Source organism: Oxyura jamaicensis, chromosome 1, assembly GCF_011077185.1.
Source record: "Oxyura jamaicensis isolate SHBP4307 breed ruddy duck chromosome 1, BPBGC_Ojam_1.0, whole genome shotgun sequence".
Taxonomy (NCBI): Eukaryota; Metazoa; Chordata; class Aves; order Anseriformes; family Anatidae; genus Oxyura; species Oxyura jamaicensis.
In genome coordinates, this window is record NC_048893.1 from 161,894,104 (window position 1) to 161,915,239 (window position 21,136).

At 41.9% G+C, this 21,136-nt stretch overlaps 1 protein-coding gene across 8 annotated transcripts in view; it reads left to right on the plus strand.

Annotated features, from left to right (window-relative positions):
• The window catches only part of KLF12 (Kruppel like factor 12), a 240,533-nt gene that overhangs the window by 186,406 nt on the left and 32,991 nt on the right, over positions 1-21,136 (plus strand). For 5 of the 8 annotated variants that reach the window (XM_035320664.1, XM_035320694.1, XM_035320655.1 and 2 more), the window contains one exon: positions 3,510-3,551. The exons of 2 other annotated variants lie outside the window; for them this stretch is intronic. In XM_035320664.1, the coding sequence (XP_035176555.1) occupies positions 3,510-3,551 (42 nt within the window). Of the gene's footprint in view, positions 1-3,509; positions 3,552-3,914; positions 4,279-21,136 lie in introns of those variants that run through there. One more of the 8 variants, XM_035320712.1, reaches the window with a different exon arrangement.

The window sequence follows — 21,136 nt, forward strand, 5'->3', positions numbered from 1 at the left end:
TGTGATTCTTGCATTCCTTGGGGCAGATTAACCTCGTTTCCATTGGTGCTTGTGCAGAAGACCCAGTGTCCTTTGAGGCAGTTTATTCCTGGGATGGGGGAGATGCCAAATGAGCCCTTCTGTCTGAGGACTGCAACCAACATCTCTCCTTCCATGGCCAAAAACACATGAACACATGGGTACAAGGCAGGAAGTTGCCGGTGCCACCACAATCAAAACTGTGCCTCTGTTTTGAGGCTTCTTCACAAGACGTAGGCAAAGTTCAGGACATTGCCTTTGCCTGTAGATGGAAAATGGGCATCTCCCGGAGCGAGTATATGTCTTGTGGTAGTGCCAGAAGAAGCTCTGGTGTAACAGTGAAGGACCCCATGAGTTTGGGGACATGCTGGGTATGCCTAGTGATGCAACGGTGGCTGGGAATGTGGTCATGGCTCTAGGGAAGGCTTTTGTGTGTCTGCATTGCAAACAAGGTTTCAGCATGCTGGTTTCCATACCTCCTTCAAATATTTCACTTTCAAAACTGTATTTTCTTCTTTCAAATGAGCTGTTTTTATTTTTTTGTTTTTATTACTATTATTATTTTTTAAATAAATTGATTTTAAAAAATGTTTTTTAAAGTACAAGAATTAAAGTTACTGTTCCTTTATCTGGAGGATTCCTTTATCCCTTATGTCAATCAGATGATGGAACTGTCTGTCCTTAATTTTTACATCTCAGCCACAATTTCTACACCATTAAAGAGTTTCTTGTCACTTTGTGTATCCCTTTGGCTTTAGAAATCATACGTAAAGGTAGAGCAAATGCCTTTTTTTTTTTTTAAAAAAAAAAAAAAAGGTGATTGTTGCCCCTTACACATTCTTACCACACAATATGTGGTAACCATTAAAAAAGGGAAAGTAAACACCTGCAAAGATGTTTTTCCCTTCCTTTGCAACTCTAGTATATTCTGTAGCCCAGCTACTGCAGCCTTTAAAAAACATTTTTAAGCATGCATGCTGCCAAGAGGTTGCTTTAAAACAAGTATAAGAATTTCTTGTAAGGCCTGCACTTATAAGTGACTGCAAGGGATGAAGAGAGATGACAGAGCAAAGATAAAATCCCATGTTTTGTTTATCAACAACTCTTTTTTTTTTTTTTTGGCCTAATGGCAGGTACTTGGAGAGAGAATCTGTTTACTTCTGTGAAAGACTTGCTTAGGGTTTGCTGAATCCCAAGGCAAAAAGAAGGCATAGTTTCCAACTTGCAAGCTATTCACTGTGTGATGAGCTATAGTCATTTGTGGGTTTGCATGTTGCATTTTGACGTGATTAAGTGTTGTAAGTCTATTGATTTCATGCTGGGGATTAATGATGCTGCATGAAATAGCATCAAAGAATAAAATGTGTTTACATGCCCAATTAAAATACCCTAAAAAGAGAGGGAGAACCTATTATTGGATAGGAATGAGATAGGAGCAGTGTAGGGCCATTCACGCATTCTGCAGCAAAAGGAAGTTGAATTAGCTTCCATAGGCATGGAGAGAAGAGCGAAGATTTGATAAGGATTGACTGTACCTTTCTGAATGCTTAACACTTGTGTTTGACTTGTTATTTTGGGACAGGGGATTAAAGAGTTTTCGTTATCAGTTGCTGCAGATCTGTTGTACTGAATCACTCCAAGCATGATGCTTAGCTGCTTGTGATTAATGAGACCATCCTTTAACTTGAAAATTTGTTGGTGATGGCATGTTAATAAAGGACAAGACCCAGATATATTCAGTGCAGCTATGGGCATGAGATACAGTAAGGATAAGGATGGTGTTTGCTGCTTTGAACTTGCATGGTACTTTCAGATCTCTTTGATTCAGCGTATTAACTGAAAAAACACTTCATTGTTATCTTGAAATATTTATACTGCTAATTGGTTTGTATCTGCCCTCTGCAAATGTGTTTAATGTCTGTCTAGATTCACGGATCATATCAGGATTTGCTGTTAGGTGTCATGTTTTGTTTACCAAGATACTGGTAGATGAAGATGGAAAAGAGCTATTGTTAAATCCATCCTGTTGAAAGCCCAGTATAGACTCTTCTAATAGTATTAAAGTGTCAGTACCCATGATGTTAGCCAGAAGGCCAAGGAGAAAATGTGTTTCTGCTGTATCATCTGTGAAGAAGGATGCCTTAATGATCGAGTTAGCACGTGAAATACTTGATGCCCTGAGCTAGGGAAAAGTTCAAACACACAGACTAATACAGCTGAGTAAATATCTGACAAGACCAGCTTGTGCGCACACCGTTTTCCTCTGCTGATGCTCTGATCCGGATTAGCACATACGAGATGAATTCAGCATTCTGATACAAATTCTCATTGTCTCGGAAGGGCTGGAATAATTATTCTGGGTATGGGGCAGCGGAGGGGGGGGGGTTGACGACGTGAGATTTATTTATTTTTCCCCACTTCCACTACTTAATGCAAGACCTGAAGCCCTTAGTTACAGAACAAAGTGTCTGAGCAGTAACTTGTGCAAACCCAAGAGAAGAGTAATGACTGCTCCTCGCAAGCTTCCTGCCTCTGTGCAGGTGCAGGAATCAGGAGTGCCTGAATAATTCATAATGTGCAAATTAGCCCCAGCTTGCTCCCACTATTTGAATCCTGCTTCTGCTTGCCTACCTAGTTGCTGGAAAGAAGATAAATAGAGGAAGCTGGCAAAACTGGGGAGGGCAAGGAAAAAACCTGATACAGCTTAAGGGCCAAAGCCACAGAAACTGCTCGATGCTGGGTGCGTTTGAAGGATTACGGAGGAATTGCATTGTGCATTATTCATTATTTATGAAGGCTTTCCTCAGGAAGCAGCAAGCTCTGGGGATCCATTCTATTGCTCTCAGAGAGGAAAAACTTCCTTTTACGAATTAAGTTTTTCCTGCTTTCATTGTTACTGTTTCTAAGAATTATTGTGTAAAATAAATAAATAAATAAAAATCCTTTAAAACCCCATTAAAAGCCTGCTAGCTTTTTGAGGGAGTATGCCTTTATTATGTTGAAATAGGTCTGAGCTCAAGGGTCTTGAGAAATTACCCTGGAAATCTCAGATGTGAGGATAGTTTCTGCTTTGAGTAAACATGTATTCCAAGAGCTTGTATGAAGCTAGTTACATCTGGAGATGTAATGTGTAATCAGAGCTCATATTTTTATCATTTAAAGGACAAAAGTCCTCTACTTGAAGCTGTTAGTAAGAGTTAGCTTCTCTGTGGTTTCTTAGCTGCTTTTTTTTTGTTGTTCAGAAGAACAAAACAAGAGGCAAGTAGTGCTTAATCCTTCCACTGCACAACACTGCAGCTCACCCAAATGCTCCCAAATACAAGGTTTTGCTGAGTGCTGCTTTTATGGCAGAGGGGCTTCTGGATACAAACCTGTGAGAGATCCTTGAACCGTTTGCATATCGCCGCACAGGACAGAGAGGTGGCTGTCTGACAGAGGCAGATTGTTTCTGCTGCCTATATCTGAATATCCCTTTGAAATCTCTCCTTTAGGAGATGGAAAGACGCGACCTCCCCAGCAGGAGCAGGAGCAAGGTAGGTAGTTCTTCACATTGGCAGGTGTTCGTATGGAGGGAGGAAAACTCTTCATGTTTTTGCTGTGCTGAATGTGGAAAGAGATAGCAGAAAGACCCAGAAGAAGAGAGAGAGAGAGAGAGAGAGAGGAAAAAAAAAAAAAGCTTCTTTTTTAGTGGTCTGCTTTTTTTTTTTCTTCTGTCTTCCCCCCCCCCCCCCCATATATATTCCTCCTTCCTCCATTCCCTTCTACCCCACCCCCTCTTGGCTCCTTCCCGCAGCAGCCGGGTCACGTTGCCATCATCTGTTTTTGTATTTCCCTCATTTGGGTAGCTGCAACACAAGCTGGCTCTCGTTTCTCGCTGATTCTGTCATTTCCGCTAGGCCCCAGGCTGGGCGGGCGCCAAGACCAACAGGTGATCCTTGTGGCTGCAGCACAGCAGGAAGGAGGCTGTGCGCGGAGGAGCCCGCTCGCCAGAGGGGCTGCCTGGCCCCGCTCCATCTTGCTGTATAATTAACACCCCCTCCCTCGCAACCCCCCCATACCGAGCAGAAAATCTGTGCGGAACGGCTCAGCTGTGGCAGCCGTCCTGGGGAAAACGTGTATAAAACAGAGTGCTGCAGGAAGGGCGCTGTGCAAGTGCAGGGGCGCGCTTGGTCAGAAAAGAGGAGCTGTGGTTGGCCCTCCGTAGGAACATCTCGGGGTGATGCTCACGGACTTTCTTATTAGTATAGGAGCCAGGCTGGAGTCAGGTGCTAATTCAGATAAGCTTTTTTCCAAAAGAAGCAGCCTGCGAAGTCATGTGGAGTTTATTTGGGCAGGGAGGGGACATCTCCAGTCGGAGAGCTGGGGGCAGCCAGCACAGAGGCAGTGCAGGCTCTGCGATCTCTGGGCATCTCTGCTGGGTCAGCGGGACTTCACAGCAGGCATTTTTAGTGCAGAATAAAAGCACCCAGGGATCCTCAAGACTTTATTTATTTATTTAGAGGAAACTCCTAAAGATGTTGTTGTTTTTATTTACTACTACTTCATTTAATAAAAACAAAGTTATATCTAGGAGGTGACAGTGCCTTCACAAAACCAGTTTCAAAACACTATCTCCAAGACTTAGGTTAACCCATCAGCATATCCCATAGCGTGAGATAATGTGTCCCTGGAAACTCTAACTGCTTGTTTGGATTTGTGAGGCGGGCTGATGTCTTAAGATAGACGCTTGGTAGCCTTAATCCTCTGCAAAATAGATGGTATCTCAAATTCTTTCTGCTCGGTACACAAGGAAGCTAAATTGCCTCTCCCACCTGTGGAGTCAGCGTTAGTGGTTTGAAAGCTGAAGGTTGTATAGAGACAAGGCACAGAGAGCTGGGCTCTCCCTCAATGCAGCACAGCACAGCTCAGCAGCGGGGCCAGGCTGCTGGGAGAAACGAACTGGGAAGCCTCGATCAGCTCTGCCGGTGAAAATGAGGTGCTGCAGCAGATCTGCACAACAGCAAGTGTGCGCAGTGCCTGCCTGACCATTCCGGTGGTACAGAAACCAGAAGCACAAGCAGTAATGAGAGTGAACTCAGGAATGAACCATCAACATATTTAGTAATGCTCCTAGCAGCTAGTCGTCTGCAATCCTTCTAAGTAAGGCAGGAATCTGAGATTTTGTTTCTCTGTGAGGATATGTTGTTCTGCAGTTTGTCAGGCATCCCAAGTGGGAAAAGAGCCCTAGCAGGGACACATGGCATCCCGGAGGTAGTTTATGTGCACGGAAACCTAGAGGTGATTCAAGACTGTAACTGCAGAAGGTTCTTCATGATTATTTAGTTTATTTCCCATGGACGTGTCTCCCTATGCTAAAATGTGCACTGGTAGATATTATCATTGTTATTTGTTAGCCCTTTTTGCCCCTTCTTTTCTCAGTGCTGGTTTACTGCTTTCATGCCTTTCCAAAACCTCTGGAGTATGAGACCAACAGCAGGGACTGAGCTGTTTCCTTTGAAACAAACAGAATTATTCTGTTCTCTCTGCATCTGGCGAGATGTCCTATTCTCTGCATTCGCAGTGGGTTGTGGGCAAACCCGAATAGTGCCTGCAGCTGGCTCTGCCATCCCTCTTGCATCCCCTTGAGTTAAAGGGCTAGTTGGAATAATTTCTTTATCAGGCATTTACTCACTGGCTGGTGACCTCTGCATACGCCCCTGGGCATGAAGCAGTCGCTGTTACAGCGAGGGCAGGCAGGGTGACCAGCTCAGTGACCCCATTTCATCAGAATGCAGTGGTAATGGTTGGAGAGGCTGGAGAGCAAGCAGAAACACTTCCCTTCTGCAGGCAGAAGTCCTCGCAGGACTACTGCAGGCTGGAGAAAAGCATCCTTTGGCGGCCCCTGGAAAAGTCAAGTTTTCCGATGCATTTGGCAGGCAGCCTGGAGCAGATCCATTCCTTATGCCAGCCCCGTGGAGCACCACCCCTTGCAGTCCTCCCTCCTGCTGTAGCACATACCTTACTATTATTAATAGTCCGGAGGCGCCAGCAGCGTGCTTTGTTCTGGGCGGTATGCGGTTGCCCAAAGAGCAGGGAGTTGTATGGCAATTGCTTTTGTACTGGGAGATGTATTTGGTAATGAGCACTCTAGTTTTTCCTGGTTGTTCTCTTTAATGCACCTTCCTCTGTTTTGCGTCCTCCCTGGGCTGTCCTTAGTGCACCCAGAGGGCAAAGGATGCTGCAGTCCCTCCCACAGAGGACAGGGAAGTGCTGTCAGCACACAGAAGTGTGAGAGCAATGGATTTATATATGGCATCGTAGTGTTTCAGTAGGAATACATCACCTACACCAAGTGGCCTACCCAGTTCCCCAAACAGTGAGTCCTAAAAACTAAATGAAGAGCAAGTAAGAGAAACACATCTGTTGCAGTTCTTCTAGCTTAGGCTGAGAGCATGCAGAGTCCCACAGTGTGATCTGTCAGTGCGTTACATCGTGTGCCGGGACACGAGCTGCTTCTGGGTATTTGGTGTGGTGTGTCTTGGCCCAAAGTCACAGACTTTGTGATGCCATCCTGTGAAATCAGTGAAAGCTTCAAAATCTGTGGCTGCTGTTTGCTAAACTGTAAATTCTTAATGGTCATGTTTATTTTGGAAATGACACGACTTTCAAATACATCTACTTTCGGGCTGCAAAACCTAAGCAAAATAAGATACAGATAACCATGCAAACAAACGGTGCTTTTGGAAAAAAACGTGGAGTAAGAAAGCATCATAATAAAACTTCCCATCCCAGGGTTTCCCCAAGCATGAGGAGTAGAAATTGGCATTGAACCTCACGTCCCCGGTATCAGTAACTGTTTGATGTTATTCCTGTGACCTGTACACTTCCTCTTGTTACACCACCTCCTCCTGTTTTTCCACCCCATGCAGCTCTACTGTTTCAGTGAGCGCTAGCTCTGTGTGGCACATAGTTTGTCTTTTTAACTACTTCGTGAAGTACTGAGTGCTCTTTTGGGTGCCATAGAAGTAATAATAATAATAATTTGCTGGATGTACTGTGTGAAGTTTTTTTTTTCTGCATTGTTTGTGACACAAAGTAAGGGTGACTACTGCATGCTGATAACTCAGAGGTAAGATAAACCTCTAATGCAGGAAGGGAGGTGATCTGGTTTATTTGCGAATACCCTCAGAAACAGAAGTCTGCCTTCCAGGATACCTGCACTTTTCCAGGATAGCACATTTTACCTGGATGCTGCATCACCAAAGGTCAATAGTAATCAGGGCTAAATTGCTTCTAATGCAAAGGTAACATAACAGCCTCATTACACCAGTCATCGTTTTCATTGTTAATTCCATGTTATTTAACTTCTCTCTGGTTTCTCCCCGGTAACTGTGGCAATAGACAGCCAGGCTGAGCCATCTACTGCTGGTGCTTGAAAGGTACAAAAAGCATTGCAGAGAGAATCGATTGACTGCAGTGGCCGTACTGGGCAGAGACCTTACTTGAACAGAAGTAACCAGAGGGAGGTGTAAACTGGCTTAGTTCTCCAGCAGACCTCTGAATATTAAGGATGCACGCAGCAGTTCCAGGCAGGCATTCAGAGTCCGGTCATGTTCGGATCACGTTCCCTTGGCTTCCTTGTTTTCGCTGTGTGTGCTTGCAGACGAGGCAGCAGAGGGGAATTCGCTAGCTTTTGCATTTAACATTAGACATGTAATTGGGTGGAGAATTAATGTAAACTTAAAATAATTTAGTTTCACAGTCATTATACTCCTTTGCTTTAAATTATTTAGCTTTGTGTCTCTGGTATCTCCCAAAAGCCCTGCCATTACTGATCAACTGGCTCTCTTTATTAGCTTGTATTTTCTCCTATAAGCAAGGCCTCATGTACAGTGTAATTATCCAGCAATGCCAATTAACTGCATAATTCCTTTTTCTGTAAAACTGCTGTGTAAATTACTTTTCATTTCATGAAAATGGCTAGTATGGCAATTTTGCAGAAGGTTTTTTGTTGTTGTCAGTGTTTTTTTGTTGTTGTTTTGTTTTGTTTTGTTTTTTTGTTTGTTTTTTAAGGATCCCCTTTCTCAGCCACCATCTCCATCACTGTGTAGTGGTAAGAGATCATTAAATACTGCTGTGTATAATCTTGGTGCAAGCATTACGCCATACAGTGATTTCAGAGCAGAAAATTAGAGTCGTTTCCGTAGTATTGGTACTTGTACCACCAGACCTGATGAGCAACAGTTACTAAGATACTCTACTCCCTTTGATCAGGGATGCTTTTAGGGAAAATGCTCTTAACACCAAGGTCAAGGAGATTCATTCGTTTGAGCCAGCTCAAATCTCTGCCATTTCTCAACTTTTATGACTACCCATTGCTGCTTCCAGTATGCTTCAGTCACCTTTGCAGCCTGCACATCCTGTTGATTGTGGCTGTTGTTCCAGGCCTAAACCCTTGACAGTGGCTCTTCACACCTCTTCCAACGTCTCATGCTGAAACCAGGAAGCCCACACATCTCCCTTCCATGCCCTTAGCTAATTTTTCATGCTCCCTACACCTGCCTCCTGGGCTGGATGATACTTGACAAGATGTCATGTCCTTATGAGACTATGAAATATTCTTGAATAGGAAATGGTACTGTGCTCCTCAGCTTGTCGTTTGGATTAGGCCTGAAAAAAAAGTGGGCAATGCACGGCAAAGAGTTGCTGGACAGGTGGATAGCCAAGGTATGTTGCAAGCTGAACCTCTCCCTTCCTGATGGGTGTGATTCCTTGGAATTACCATTTTTTAAGCTGTCCTTTGTTGCACGTGCCATATACTTGTAAATACCACAAGCAGTGTGAGATTTGGAGGTCATCCTACTCCTGCTGTTTTAAGAACCAGCGTACCTGCTCCTTTGGTGTGGAGGTCTTTCACTAAAGCTGGCATATGATTTCAAAGATGTATGTTTCAATACTGTGTGTGTAGAAACAAATGATAGAAGCCTAAAATCCTTCCTACTGAGTCCGTCCAAGCAGACCCAGTAACTTGCTTATTCTTTACTGAAAGGGCATCACAAGGTTGGTATAGAGTGATTCTTCCTCCGAAATACCTATTTCCCTTCCGCCCATACATCTTCTACTTTATAGCTTTAAAAAAATCAGTAGTTCATGCACTTTTAGACTCTGAGGCTGTTTCTTGACCTTAACATTTAATATGCATAGATGATGCCACCCTTTATGAACTTGTCTAATCCTCCTTTGAAACCATTTATTCTTTTGGCCTCTGTAACATGCAGTGGCAATGAGTTCCAAGAATGCATTATAGGGAAAAAGTTCTTCTCTCTGTTTAGTTTAAGCCTTCAGTTCTTAGGAAAAAATAGTGAATAGTCACTTCCTATCATTACATTCTTGGCTGTGCAGAGTTCTGCTATCTCCCCTCAGTTATCTCACAGATTTGGCATTCCCAGGGTAATGCAGTTGTGGGCCAGCTGTCAAAGATGTGGCTGAAATAATTTTCACAGGGGGAGTTTTCACTCAGCACTCCTCCATGAGACCAAACTAATCCTAGATCTGACATCGTTTCAACCTGCTATTAAGAATAGGATAAATTAAAGAAACATGCTTCCCACTACTCATACTGAACTGTTCTGTCGCTCTTCATGTGCAGAACATCACTACAAATCATTTCTCATGCACAAATAGTTGCCAGGCATAAAACTGCTGTAATGCCAGTCATTTAGCCGCTCTCACCATTTGCTTCTAGTGAGTCGTTGCTTGTTCAGTCCTCTATTTTTTAAGCATGACAAAATGAAACATCTTGCTATTCTGCTGCTTGAGATAGTAGCATATCCCTGTAGAATCATTTTTGCAGTGCCAGGAAGAACTAGGGTTACCGTACCAATTGTTCTAATTATTTCTAAATTTTTCTCTCTAGCCTGTATTTCTGAAACTAATTTGTTGTCTTTATATATTTTTTTATGTCTTCTTTTGTTTAATCCCATGCACCTGTGCTTTTAGACTACGTGCCCTTTTGCTAATGTTCTGTGTCGCAGTGAGTTACAGCAGTGAGCAGATGGAGCCAGAAAAATAAGTATTTTTAATAATTTAAAAAGTTGCTTTATATTGTCTAAAAATGCAAATACATATTTTGCAGGTTTTAATTTCAGTTCCTGAATTGTAAACCTTATCCACTTGCATTAAAAATGATCCTGACATAGTTATTTCTCTGTGCCTTCTACTTTCAGTGACCTTAACAGGCAGTATTTTTGCTGACACATAGCTTGGCAAATAAGGGCTGACATAGTAAATGTACTTTTTTCTTTGATGTGGTTCATAACTGTTTTCTGTCAGGCATTTGCAATACTGTTTTTAAATGTTTAATTATACTCAGTGTAATTAGAAATGTAGTACTTATTTCTGACTTTGAAGGGAGAGAAGTAGCCACTTCTTCAGTACACTCATTCTTTTTCCCTTGAATTCCACAACAACATTGCTACTGATAATGATTTCTCCTATTAGTTTATTAATTTATTATCACAGCAGAGAGATCACTGTCTGGAAATCTACATAGGCCTTCAGCTAGAGTGGTTGCTGATACCAAGGACAGATCAGTAGGACATAAGGGGACATTATTTTTCAGTGTAGTATAAACCCTGTGTTTCCCCCTCTCATGTTTCAGTAGTACCCCTCTGTACTGCAGAAGGGATTTGCATCAGTATATGTAATAAAGCGTTGCTCTGCATAGCAGTCTGTCCCTTGTAATTGGGAGGAAAAGACACTAACATGTTGCTTTGCAGCAAGGATTTGCTTAATTGTAACAGAGGGAGGGCTGTATACCATGGTAAGTCATAAAGGTCACAGCTTCTGTGAAAAGTTTCTCTATTAATAGTCTATAAGTATTTTGTTTCTGCCAAGCTACTGCTTAGAACCAAATTAGTCCCTCATTACAAGTCTGATACATTAAAGTCAAGGGTGTATCAGCATGCCCCGCGTTGCCTCCAGACACCCTCCATGGTCCCTCGCTCAGACTGCATTTTCATAAATGTATGTGCATGGCAAATATGAGTAGACAAATGACTAAATGATTTGTTGGGCAATCAAACAACTTGTAAAACAAACAAGTCATCTTTTCTTTCCTTTTTATCCTCTCTTAAATACATTTCCCAAACCACTACCATGTTTACCAGCTGCAAGGAAATAGTTGCTTTGAATTCTCAGTGTCAGCTTTTGCCTTCAGTGTTAACAGCTAAAGATGTTACCATGGATAAATTATCAGTGTGACTCCTTTTACCAGTTAAGTAGGTATGTAGAGTTCATTCTGCATGTAACAGAATGAGATGGACATCCCCATCCCATTTTAAGAACTAGTTGTCTTTGATTGAGGTAAATTATCCCAAGGAATGAGAGTTTCTCCCTGTGTCTCTCTCTCTCTGTCCGTTGGCCATCAAAGGAGGCTAAGCAAACCACTGAAGTAGGTTAGAACAGAGTGGAAGAGAATGAGTTTTGAAGAAGACATTACAAATGTAGAGGAAATGTAAGGTAAAAAAATGACCATCCTGGAGAAGAAAAATCCTCCTTCTTTGAAAATTAGTGTGTGACTTCTAATTCTAAATGCCATAAAACAAGCACCAAGTGAAAGCCAGGAAAGTGGAGTTTGAAGGATGAGTTATCTGAAATCAAGTACAACTTTACATTAGGTAGGGATATGGGACCATGGCTCGAGATTCCTTATCTGCCATATGTCATCCCTGTTATCTTAGATTTCTTACACAAGGATGTTTAAGGATACCTCAGTCACCCTTATTTTCCACTGTAGATCATATCTCATGTAAAAAATAATATTTTTAAAAAAAATGTGCAGGTAATTACTTTGTATGTCATTCCTTTGTCAAGAAAAATGGTAATAACGTTGTCCATCAGCCTCACTTGGGTGTTAAGAGAATAACTTCATAAATCTGAAATCAGTTCAGATATTTTGTTGATTCTCAAAGTAAAACCTATGAATTATAGATAAACCTGATAATAATTGAGAAGAATGAGAGGAGGAAGGTTTACTGCTTCGTTTGCTCTTTTTGCTCCCTCTGGTAGCACAAAAATGAATTGTTCATTACTCTAGTCCTAAGGGTGAGACCACTGGTGACTTGTGATGTTGTAATAAATTGTGTTGGGTCCTTGAAATAGAGTTTTTAAAGTGGCCATGCTTCATGTGTCATTTCCGACTCGTAATTGTGTTAGATCCAAAAGTAAAAATTTTGATCCCAGTGGTGCAAGGGCACTCATGCGAGCTACCCTTTGTGCCTTCAGGGATTGTCTTTGACTTCTGTGGGGTCCCATGTGGGTGTAGGTTCAGCCCCCTGGATACAGTTGTGGGGTTTAACTTTTAGATCCATTGCATTAAGTCCTTTAGCAGTTACACAACTGGGTGATATTAGTTATTTTTACAAAAGTAGCAGGTGTAACTTAATTACATAAGTGAGTGGGCAAATATAATGGATGGGATCGGGTCCCCATTACTAGTTGTGGGTTTTGGTCACTTCTTTCATGTGGGCACTGGTGTTCAGTGGGCTGTTGGTGGAACACGCTGGGGGGGATGGTAGTGGCACACGCTAGCTCCCAAACCTTCTGCTCCATACGGTCAGAGGAGTGCCTGTGGATCAGGCAAGTATGACTTCAGATGGAGCGAGAAGAAGCAAAACTGCTGCCTGTATTAGAGTATTAGCTTACTTCAGCTGTATCATAAAACCACACTGTGAAAAATGGCATGTAATGACCACATAGTTAGCAATGGTGGTCAAAGAGAATTTAGGAAGAGCCCTTCTCTTTATTTAGATGTCTTAAAATTATCTGATCTTGCTGTAAAGCAAGTCAGAGATGAATTCAGAAGTTAAACTTGATACCTATTGTTTTATGTGTTTATATGTTGCTTACACATGCTATGTTAAATTATTGTTTCTCAGAAAATATTGCTTCCTGTAGAAAAAACATATTTGCTGACTGCAGTCAGAGAAAGATGAAGATACTGAACCATGTGTATTTGTGTATTCTTCTTCTTCGTCTTTTCAAGACAACCCCATGAAACAGTGCTCAGCAGGATCTATTCTGAAAGGCAGTTTCTTGAGTGGGCTCTGATGTCCGTACATGTCCTTACCGGTAGAACAAAAGATCATGACAATACATGTATGTGGGAATCCTCAAAATGCTAACATTAACTGTAAACTTAAAGTGCAATAGCTTGGTTTTGAAAGCACGTTTATGGGAAACTGCACAGAGAGGACTGATCCAGCTGAACTGGAGTTGTTCGCCCGAATGAAATTGCTTGGGTGCTTGAGGGTTCACAGAATCAGGCTCTAATTGTGACAGATTATAGATGTTAAGGAATTATGCATGCATGGACTTCTAGAAATCTCTGTTTAAGATATTTTCCTATTTCCATTTGATTCACATGAATGCCAGAGATGTGATTGTGTCTAGGAGCGTGTGAGAAAAGCTAGAGCTGGAGGAGGTATGACCCTACCAAATACCCATTACACGTGAAGACATACAGCATAGTAAAATAGACTTACTAAGAATGGTGTCTGAGTGGCAAAAATAAAAGCAAATATTAGGGGAAAGGAAAAGGGATAGGAGATCAAATGAAGAGTTTTAGTTTGAGTAATAGCTTTCCTTATGTGTTAGTTTTTGCAACTGTAACGTGGCGTTGGCTCATCTAATAAACTCTACCAGCATAGTGTCAGTATACTGTGCCCAAAGAGCAAGATTTGTGAAATTGTTCAGTGCTTTAAAGACGTATTATTTAGGTAGACTTTTTTCCTGGTTCAAAGGCATTATGAATTGGCACCTTTTTGTTCTGTTTCTTCCATGTCTTTTTCTTTTCTCTGTCCTTTGCCCCCTCCCTTTCTATGTGAGGGGCTGTCATTAGATGAAAAGAAGCACTTTTTTTCTAACACTTCTCCAGGTGCTTGATACGGGAAGGAGGAGGGGAAAAAATCTTCCTTTCTTTTTTTTCCCACTTCAGGCCTCAATTATTCTGTATGCTTTGAAGAGCCATGTAGCTTAACTGCAGGAATGGCCTGGCCTGATTTCTTTAGTGAAAATGCCTCACAGTGATCTTCCCCAAACTGCTTGGAGCACTGAAGTCTTTATTTTGGGGGAAGTGAAAGAAGTATAGAATTATTTGGAGGGTGAAGGAACAAAGACCAGTATAGACTAAGAGAAAACTTAAGAACTAAAGGAGGCTGCTGCCATCTAGAGTCGAGACTCAATGTTGATTATGTTTTCAAGACTGGCATTCAATTAATACTTTTGTGAAAACAATAGTAGAGGAAAAAACCCCAGAGTAACAGAATTACTTTCCTTGCTTTTAATTTCAGTGGGAATAGTTGGAACTTATAAACACGTTTTGGATTTTATTAAGTTCTTTTTAGTGCAGATAGTCTAGGTGCATTAACTCTGATTCAGATTTTCTAATCACATGTAAAAAATTAGAAATACCATAGATGGTGCTTAAAGGAGGACAAAGATTTACAGATAAGTACACATCTACAGGAGTTGCAATAACAAAATACTGATGGAAACTGACAACTGAAACTGAAAACATTCCCTTCAACACTTTAGTCAATACAATGCAATTTCCATTCATATTTATACCTCTAGGATTTGCTGTATTGCTAAACATGTAGATTTTACTTCTTTCATCTTTATAAATCTTAAGTTTTAACATAATGTTGTTAAATCCCAAATTTCACTTGATGGTGAAATTGCAGAGGGGTTTGGAGCTTTTCAATATATATCAATTTGGAGTTTAAACTGTGTGTGTGTTTAGAAGCTAACCAGGCTGGTTAGAAGCTAGGCGTTCTCTCCAGAGGGAAAGAGAGAAAACAGGTTACTCAGTTTTCATGAGTTCGGACCTTGGAGAAATATAAAAGAACAGCTAATTGAATAATATGTCATGCCCTCTTCTTAAGATTCTGACCAACTTAAAATTTGACCTGAATTTTAAACCCTTTGTGGTGGTTTTATCCAGCTGGAGAGTTGAACTCTACCACAACTGCTCTCTCACTCCTCATCCTCAAGGAAAAAAGGGGAGAAAATACAATGGAAAGGGCTCAAGGGTTGAGATAAGAACAGGGGGATCTCTCAACAATTATCATCACAGTCAAAACAGACTCAGCATAGGGAGATTAATGACATTTATCGTCCATCACTAGTGGAACAGAGCAGTGAGAAACTAAAAGCAAACTAAACACATTCACCCATCCACCCACTTCCACCTCCTCCCCCAACAAGGGGTAGAGGGGAACAGCGAATGGGGGCTGCGGTCAGTCCCTGATGCTTTTTGTCTCTGCAGCTCCTTCTCGGACACTCCCTGCCCCTGCTCCCCGTGGGGTCCCTCCCAAGCGATGCCATCCTTCCCAAACTGAGCCTGCAGGGGCTGCCCACAGGCAGCAGCTCTTCAAGAACTTCTCCCACATGGCTCCCTACCACGGGGTCCATCCCCCAGCAGCAAACTGCTCCAGCACGGGTCCCCACAGGCGGCAGTGCCCCCCAGCCCCCCTGCTCCTGTGTGGGCTCCTCTCCACGGGCTGCAGCTCCGGCCCGGGGCCTGCTCCTGCGGGGGCTCTCCATGGGCCGCAGCCTCCTCCAGGCCACATCCACCTGCTCCACCGGGGCTCCTCCACGGGCTGCAGCGTGGAGATCTGCTCCATGTGGGACCCATGGGCTGCAGGGGGACAGCCTGCTCCACCAGGGGCCTCTCCACAGCCCGCAGGGGAACTGCTGCTGTGTGCCTGGAGCACCTCCTGCCCTCCTGCTGCACTGACCTTGGGGTCTGCAGGGCTGGTGCTCACTCCTCTCTCCCAGCTGTTGTTGCACAGCAGGGTTTTATTTCCTCTTTCTTAAATCTGCTCTCCCAGAGCCCCAACCAGCGTCACTCCCTGGCTTGGCTCTGACCAGGAGCAGGTCCCTTTTGGAGCTGTCTGGAGCTGGCTCTGATCTGACATGGGGCAGCTGCTGGGCTCTGCTCACAGAAGCTACTGCTGCTGCCTCTCTGCTACCAAATCCTTGCCACATAAGCCAAATACAGTGTTTTCATCTTGAATTAACAAGTCTGTCTGGTATTTTCCAATTTGACTGTGTTCTCCTTTGCAAGGGTTTACAAAGTGTCCTGGGAGTAGACAGAAATGCAACCTAGAGTAGAAGAGCACATAGAGAGAGGCTATTCCCACTGCAGTGTTCTAGGATTTTTCTCATTTGACTCCTTCCTCAGATGTCCCAGGCTGCTGCTCCAGCCTCACAGTCCCTTGTGTAACACAGTAGTTAGCATGCAGACCTGGTGACAGCATGCTGGGAAGGACTGGGAACAGGGCAGGTAGGGGAAGAAGATCCACTGCAGAGTTGTTTGGAATAAGGCTTATAAATCACAAGTAAGAACTGTTTGGTTGTGTTTTTTGTTTTGGTTTGGTTTTTTGTTTTGTTTTTACACTTTTTCCCCTTTCTAATTACAATTGGAAATCAGTGACCTTTATCTGGAGTACTTGGAGGTTTATAGCACCTTGAAGGTTTGTACCACCTTGAAGCAGGACAGCAACAGACGCTTTTTGTCCTGTGTCACACACATCTGGTGCCCTCACTTGTATGGTCCTGCATTGCCACTCTCTCTGCTCCTGGATGCCCAGTTTCGTGGTCTCAAGGGAAGAGCCGTCAATGTGTCCTCCTGGGAGGAGATCGATCCTCTCTAGCACAAAGCCCATCTCCTCTGTCCCAGCAAGGCAGCATTCCACTCAAGTCTAAGTTTAAGTCAGCAGGAAGAAGCAAACACTGTTGATGACACCACATCACTTGCTCTGGGGCTAGCAGAAGCTCCTGCTCTTGCATTTTCTTTAGGACTGCAAAGCAGGTTGCCTCTCAGTACAGCATCTGTGAAGAGCAGCACATCCTGTCCAGTTTCTAAAGGCATTATAAATACTGTTATGTGCTTGAAAGACTCGAGGTGAGGTGTGACATGTGATGCCTAATGGGTAACAAGCCCCCAACTTGAATATCTGCAAATGTCCCATTCCTAATGTATGGCTTGCAGGGTGATGGAACAGCCTCATTCCCCTTGGTGGATCACGCTATCTCCCTGCTAGGGGAAGGAGGACAACCATCTGGTAGAGCAGAGCAGGGCTGGGTTCAGCTACCCTGCATAGTACACACAAGGGCATAGGGCTGCAGCTCACACTCTGCTACATATTTGATGCTACATACTTTCAGAATAGGTACATACTGCCACTGCAGCATCCTTATGTCTTTTCATCACTGGAACACTCTAACTCCAGAGCCTTGATGTGCCTGCTTATTAATTAGTAATAACACTTTGAATTAGTTCATATAATTCCATTCTCTCTATAAAATATTGTGTTTCAATTAGCCTCCCTTTCACCTGTGTCATTTGATACTCTTAATTTTCAGCTATTCAGATTTTTATCTTTTGGTTTTAGTGAATTAAATGTGCCAAAACACTTTGTGTTTGAGAACTGCCTTTTAGCTACCTATATATTGACATTTGTGTCTACACATGCAGCATTACCTAATTTGAAATCGAAAAGTGCTCTTTGTCCTTTGGCTCTGGCTGCGTTTCTCTGACCTCAGAACAGAAAGGAATATGGTCCTGTTTTCATGGAAGTTCAGCTAAGGATCAAACGTTTCACACACTTTGATAAATCCGCTCAGCCACTTTTTAAAAATAAGGCTGTCAAAAAGCACTTTATAGTTTTACTCTTCTTTCTCATTCTCAGTTCTTTGAATTATCCTATTCTGAGTCTTGAAAATAACTTCACACTCGTTAGTAGTTTTGTCTTTTTCTGGTTTTTCCCCAGTATGCTCTTGTCTTGTTACTGCAGCCTAGACAGAAATATTAAGGACTTAAATTCACAAAGTACCCAAATGCTTTTTCTGTTCATCTCCTTTGAACTGCTTGATCTCTGTATTTAATTCTGAGGTCTAAAACGAAATGCTGGCACTGTACCTTTCTTTCTACCTTGCTCAATTTTCCACAGTTCTGAAAGGAGAATGAGAATTATGACAGATTACTCATACTATTTTTCTTTGTAGTTGCTGCAATTAAGAAGATTCACTGAAAACTTTTTGAGGCTTTTTTTTTTTTTTTTTTTTTGGATTAAAATTCTCTGCTTGCTAGTCTAACATGATTACCTCCTCCAATCTCTTTTTACCTCTTCTATTTTTAACATGGTATTTCTGTTTACTTTCTTCTTTGGGCATAAGTATCTCAGAATTTATGATCAGGATCTGGGTTTAAAAAAAAAAAAAGGAAAGAAAAAAGTAGATTAGTTTGCTTATATTCTCTGACAGGTTTGTAGGATTGGGCATTTTGTCATTAATAAATTCATTTCTTTCTTCAAAGTAGTTTTAAATGAAAGAAAATACAGAGGGGAACAATATTCTGCAGAGGCGGTATTTGCCATGTTTTTAGGTTTCTGGATGCTTTCTTCATTCTTCATGATGGCAGTTCTGCTCACCCTCCCTCATTTACAATGGCATCCACGCAGCGTAACGTCGTTAGATTGTGCATACGACATATGTATCTAATCCTGCAAATGCTATTGCCATGCTTCTTGGCTGAGAACTTAATATTATCTCAGGGAACTGTGCTGCATTAAGTACATTTACAAATCTGAACAAGACCTGAGAAGAGCAGCAAACTGCGTAGATTGCTGGAGGGGATAACTAAGAGTCAGAGTAAAAGAGTTGAATACGTATTGCTTGGCTAAAAAGCAGTTCTGGGGAGTGTAGCATCATGTCTTAGAAATGTAAAGGAGAGAAGATGGAAGAAGAAAGAATCAATTAAGGGTGTAGATGAAAGTATTAGGTAAAAGCAGCAGTTGATTAATTTCACCTACTTAAACCTCAGTTTAAAAACTTCCTGCCAGCATCTTTTCTTTACATCACAACATGTGGTGAAGGAAAAAAAAAAATCGAATATCTATACCAAGATGAGAAAAAAAACAAAAAACAACAACAAAAAACCTTATGGATGGAAACCAGATGAAAGTGTGACAGTGGGCTCTGTAATCTCATTTTGTTGGATTCCCCCAGTTTGAGGGATCTCCCAGTCCAACAGTAGTGAGTTGGCTGCTCTTTTTTTAGATGCTTTGTAGTACCTCCTCCTTTTCATTGTCAACACATCCTATAGAACTTTTGTTGCTTCTGTCCCCATACAGCTGCCTCCAGAAGAGAAGACGAGGTGTCAGGTGGAGTGTATGTAATTCAAAATTCTGCTACATTGCAATTTGTCTTGTCTGTGCAGGCAAAAAAAGTATGCCCCATGATGTGCTCATGCCTCCTTGTACCCCTGGCCTCTTAATTCATATTTCTATATCAGTTGCAATGCTGATAATCTGCATAGTGTTATTTGGAGACCTAAACCCATTCAGAACTGCAAAGGGAGTAGGGAGGGATAGGTAAAATGGTTAAAATTATGTCTCCATGCAAAACAGTAGCAGGTTTCTAGCTGTTGTGACCGGAATTACCCCCTGAGATAGTGACGTGTTATTAGAGTTATCTTCTTTTAAGGTGGCTCTTCTGCATTTCATAATTTGAGCCATTCAAGATTTTGCTCTTTTAAAGTTTTATTTTTTTCAGATATTTACAAAGAGCTCCTCACCAAGATGCCCTGTTAACTTGAGTAAAAAAATATTTATATTACCATGTCTCCATTTAAATAGGCACTATTGTCCTTGAAATGTCAAATATAATATGACATGTCAATTATTGTATGTCAGGCACATGATGTATTTTCAGCCCCTGTTGATTTAGATGGGTTTTGACGTGTGCTTGACATATTATAATGGTGCTTCTTCAGTTCAGTGAATGTCTTGAAAACAACATTGAATGGCACATAAATCACAACACCACCTTTTGTGGGGACGTTTGCCAGACTACGAAGTAGAGGCTTTGCACTCCTGTTAGTGTTTGGCCAATAATGGTTCTCTTGTTCCAGGTCTGGGAGCTTGCAGTTTCTGGTGGGTTTGTCAGCAGAGCAGAAATGGTCTGATCACAAACCTGTTTTACTCCAGGAATTTTAATCATTGCTTTAGAAAAAGAAAATCGTACATTTTCTAAGAGATCTTCTGTAAGTCATCTACCAGTTGGCTTGCATTTTGTCTAGTGATGTGTGTGTAATATGGAAGCAAGTAACAAGACTGTAGGGCTAACCATAATACAGCGTTAATAAGGATTTCTTCCTACCTGTGTTCACCTAAAATACACACCTAGACAGACTAAGGATGAGACACTCTCTAAACATCATGGCAAAGAGTAGCATTCATCAACTGCTAGCATGCTCAGAAATAAGATGAAATTGTTTTGATTTTTTTATACTCTATATTTTCATATTTTAATAGTTGTATTTAGTACTAGTATTTACTGTTCTGCCTGAAAATCATGGGTGGGGTTGCAGCCCCCTTACTGCTGTGCTTGTCCAAGTGTATGATTAAATTCAGCAACTACCAAAGAGACGATAAGCCTAAAATGGTGGGTGGAGGAAGAGAGAAGGAGGAAAAAGTAGTATCCCCATACTTTAAAAGCCAGGAACACGCAAAGAATAAGGGACAGGACTGAGGTTATGCAGGAGATCCACTGCAGCACTGTGAAGCCCCATTTTGTCCTCCTTTCCTGATTGTCCTTGCTATTTGAATGTAACACATTGTCTTAATGAGAAGTTGTGCATTTAATTCTGGTGTATTTTCAAATGGTTGTTGAGTAATAGGGTCACTGAAAGAAAGTGAGACTTTGTAATAGTGTTGTGCTTCAAAATGGCTTTTAAATCCAGTGCTTTTCAATGGGTAGAGTTAGGCTCCAGCACTTCAGAAAGAGTCCTCACCCGTGGCAAGTGTATTTAAACCACATCTCTCCTCTTTGAACTCCAGCAACTGAAATAAAAACAGCCTGTCACAAAAATAGATTAATACCGGGCCATTTGTTGTTGTTGCTCAATTTTTTGTCACAGAAATGAGATAGCAGAATTTAACATCCCAGTGTTAAACACACAGTAGGGCAGTATGAGGTACTGGTTTGGCTGATATTCTATAATTTTACATACCGGTTCCCTGCCTGCCTTGCCTCTTCTGGAAGAGGTTTGTCAGATGTCTGGTATGAAGAG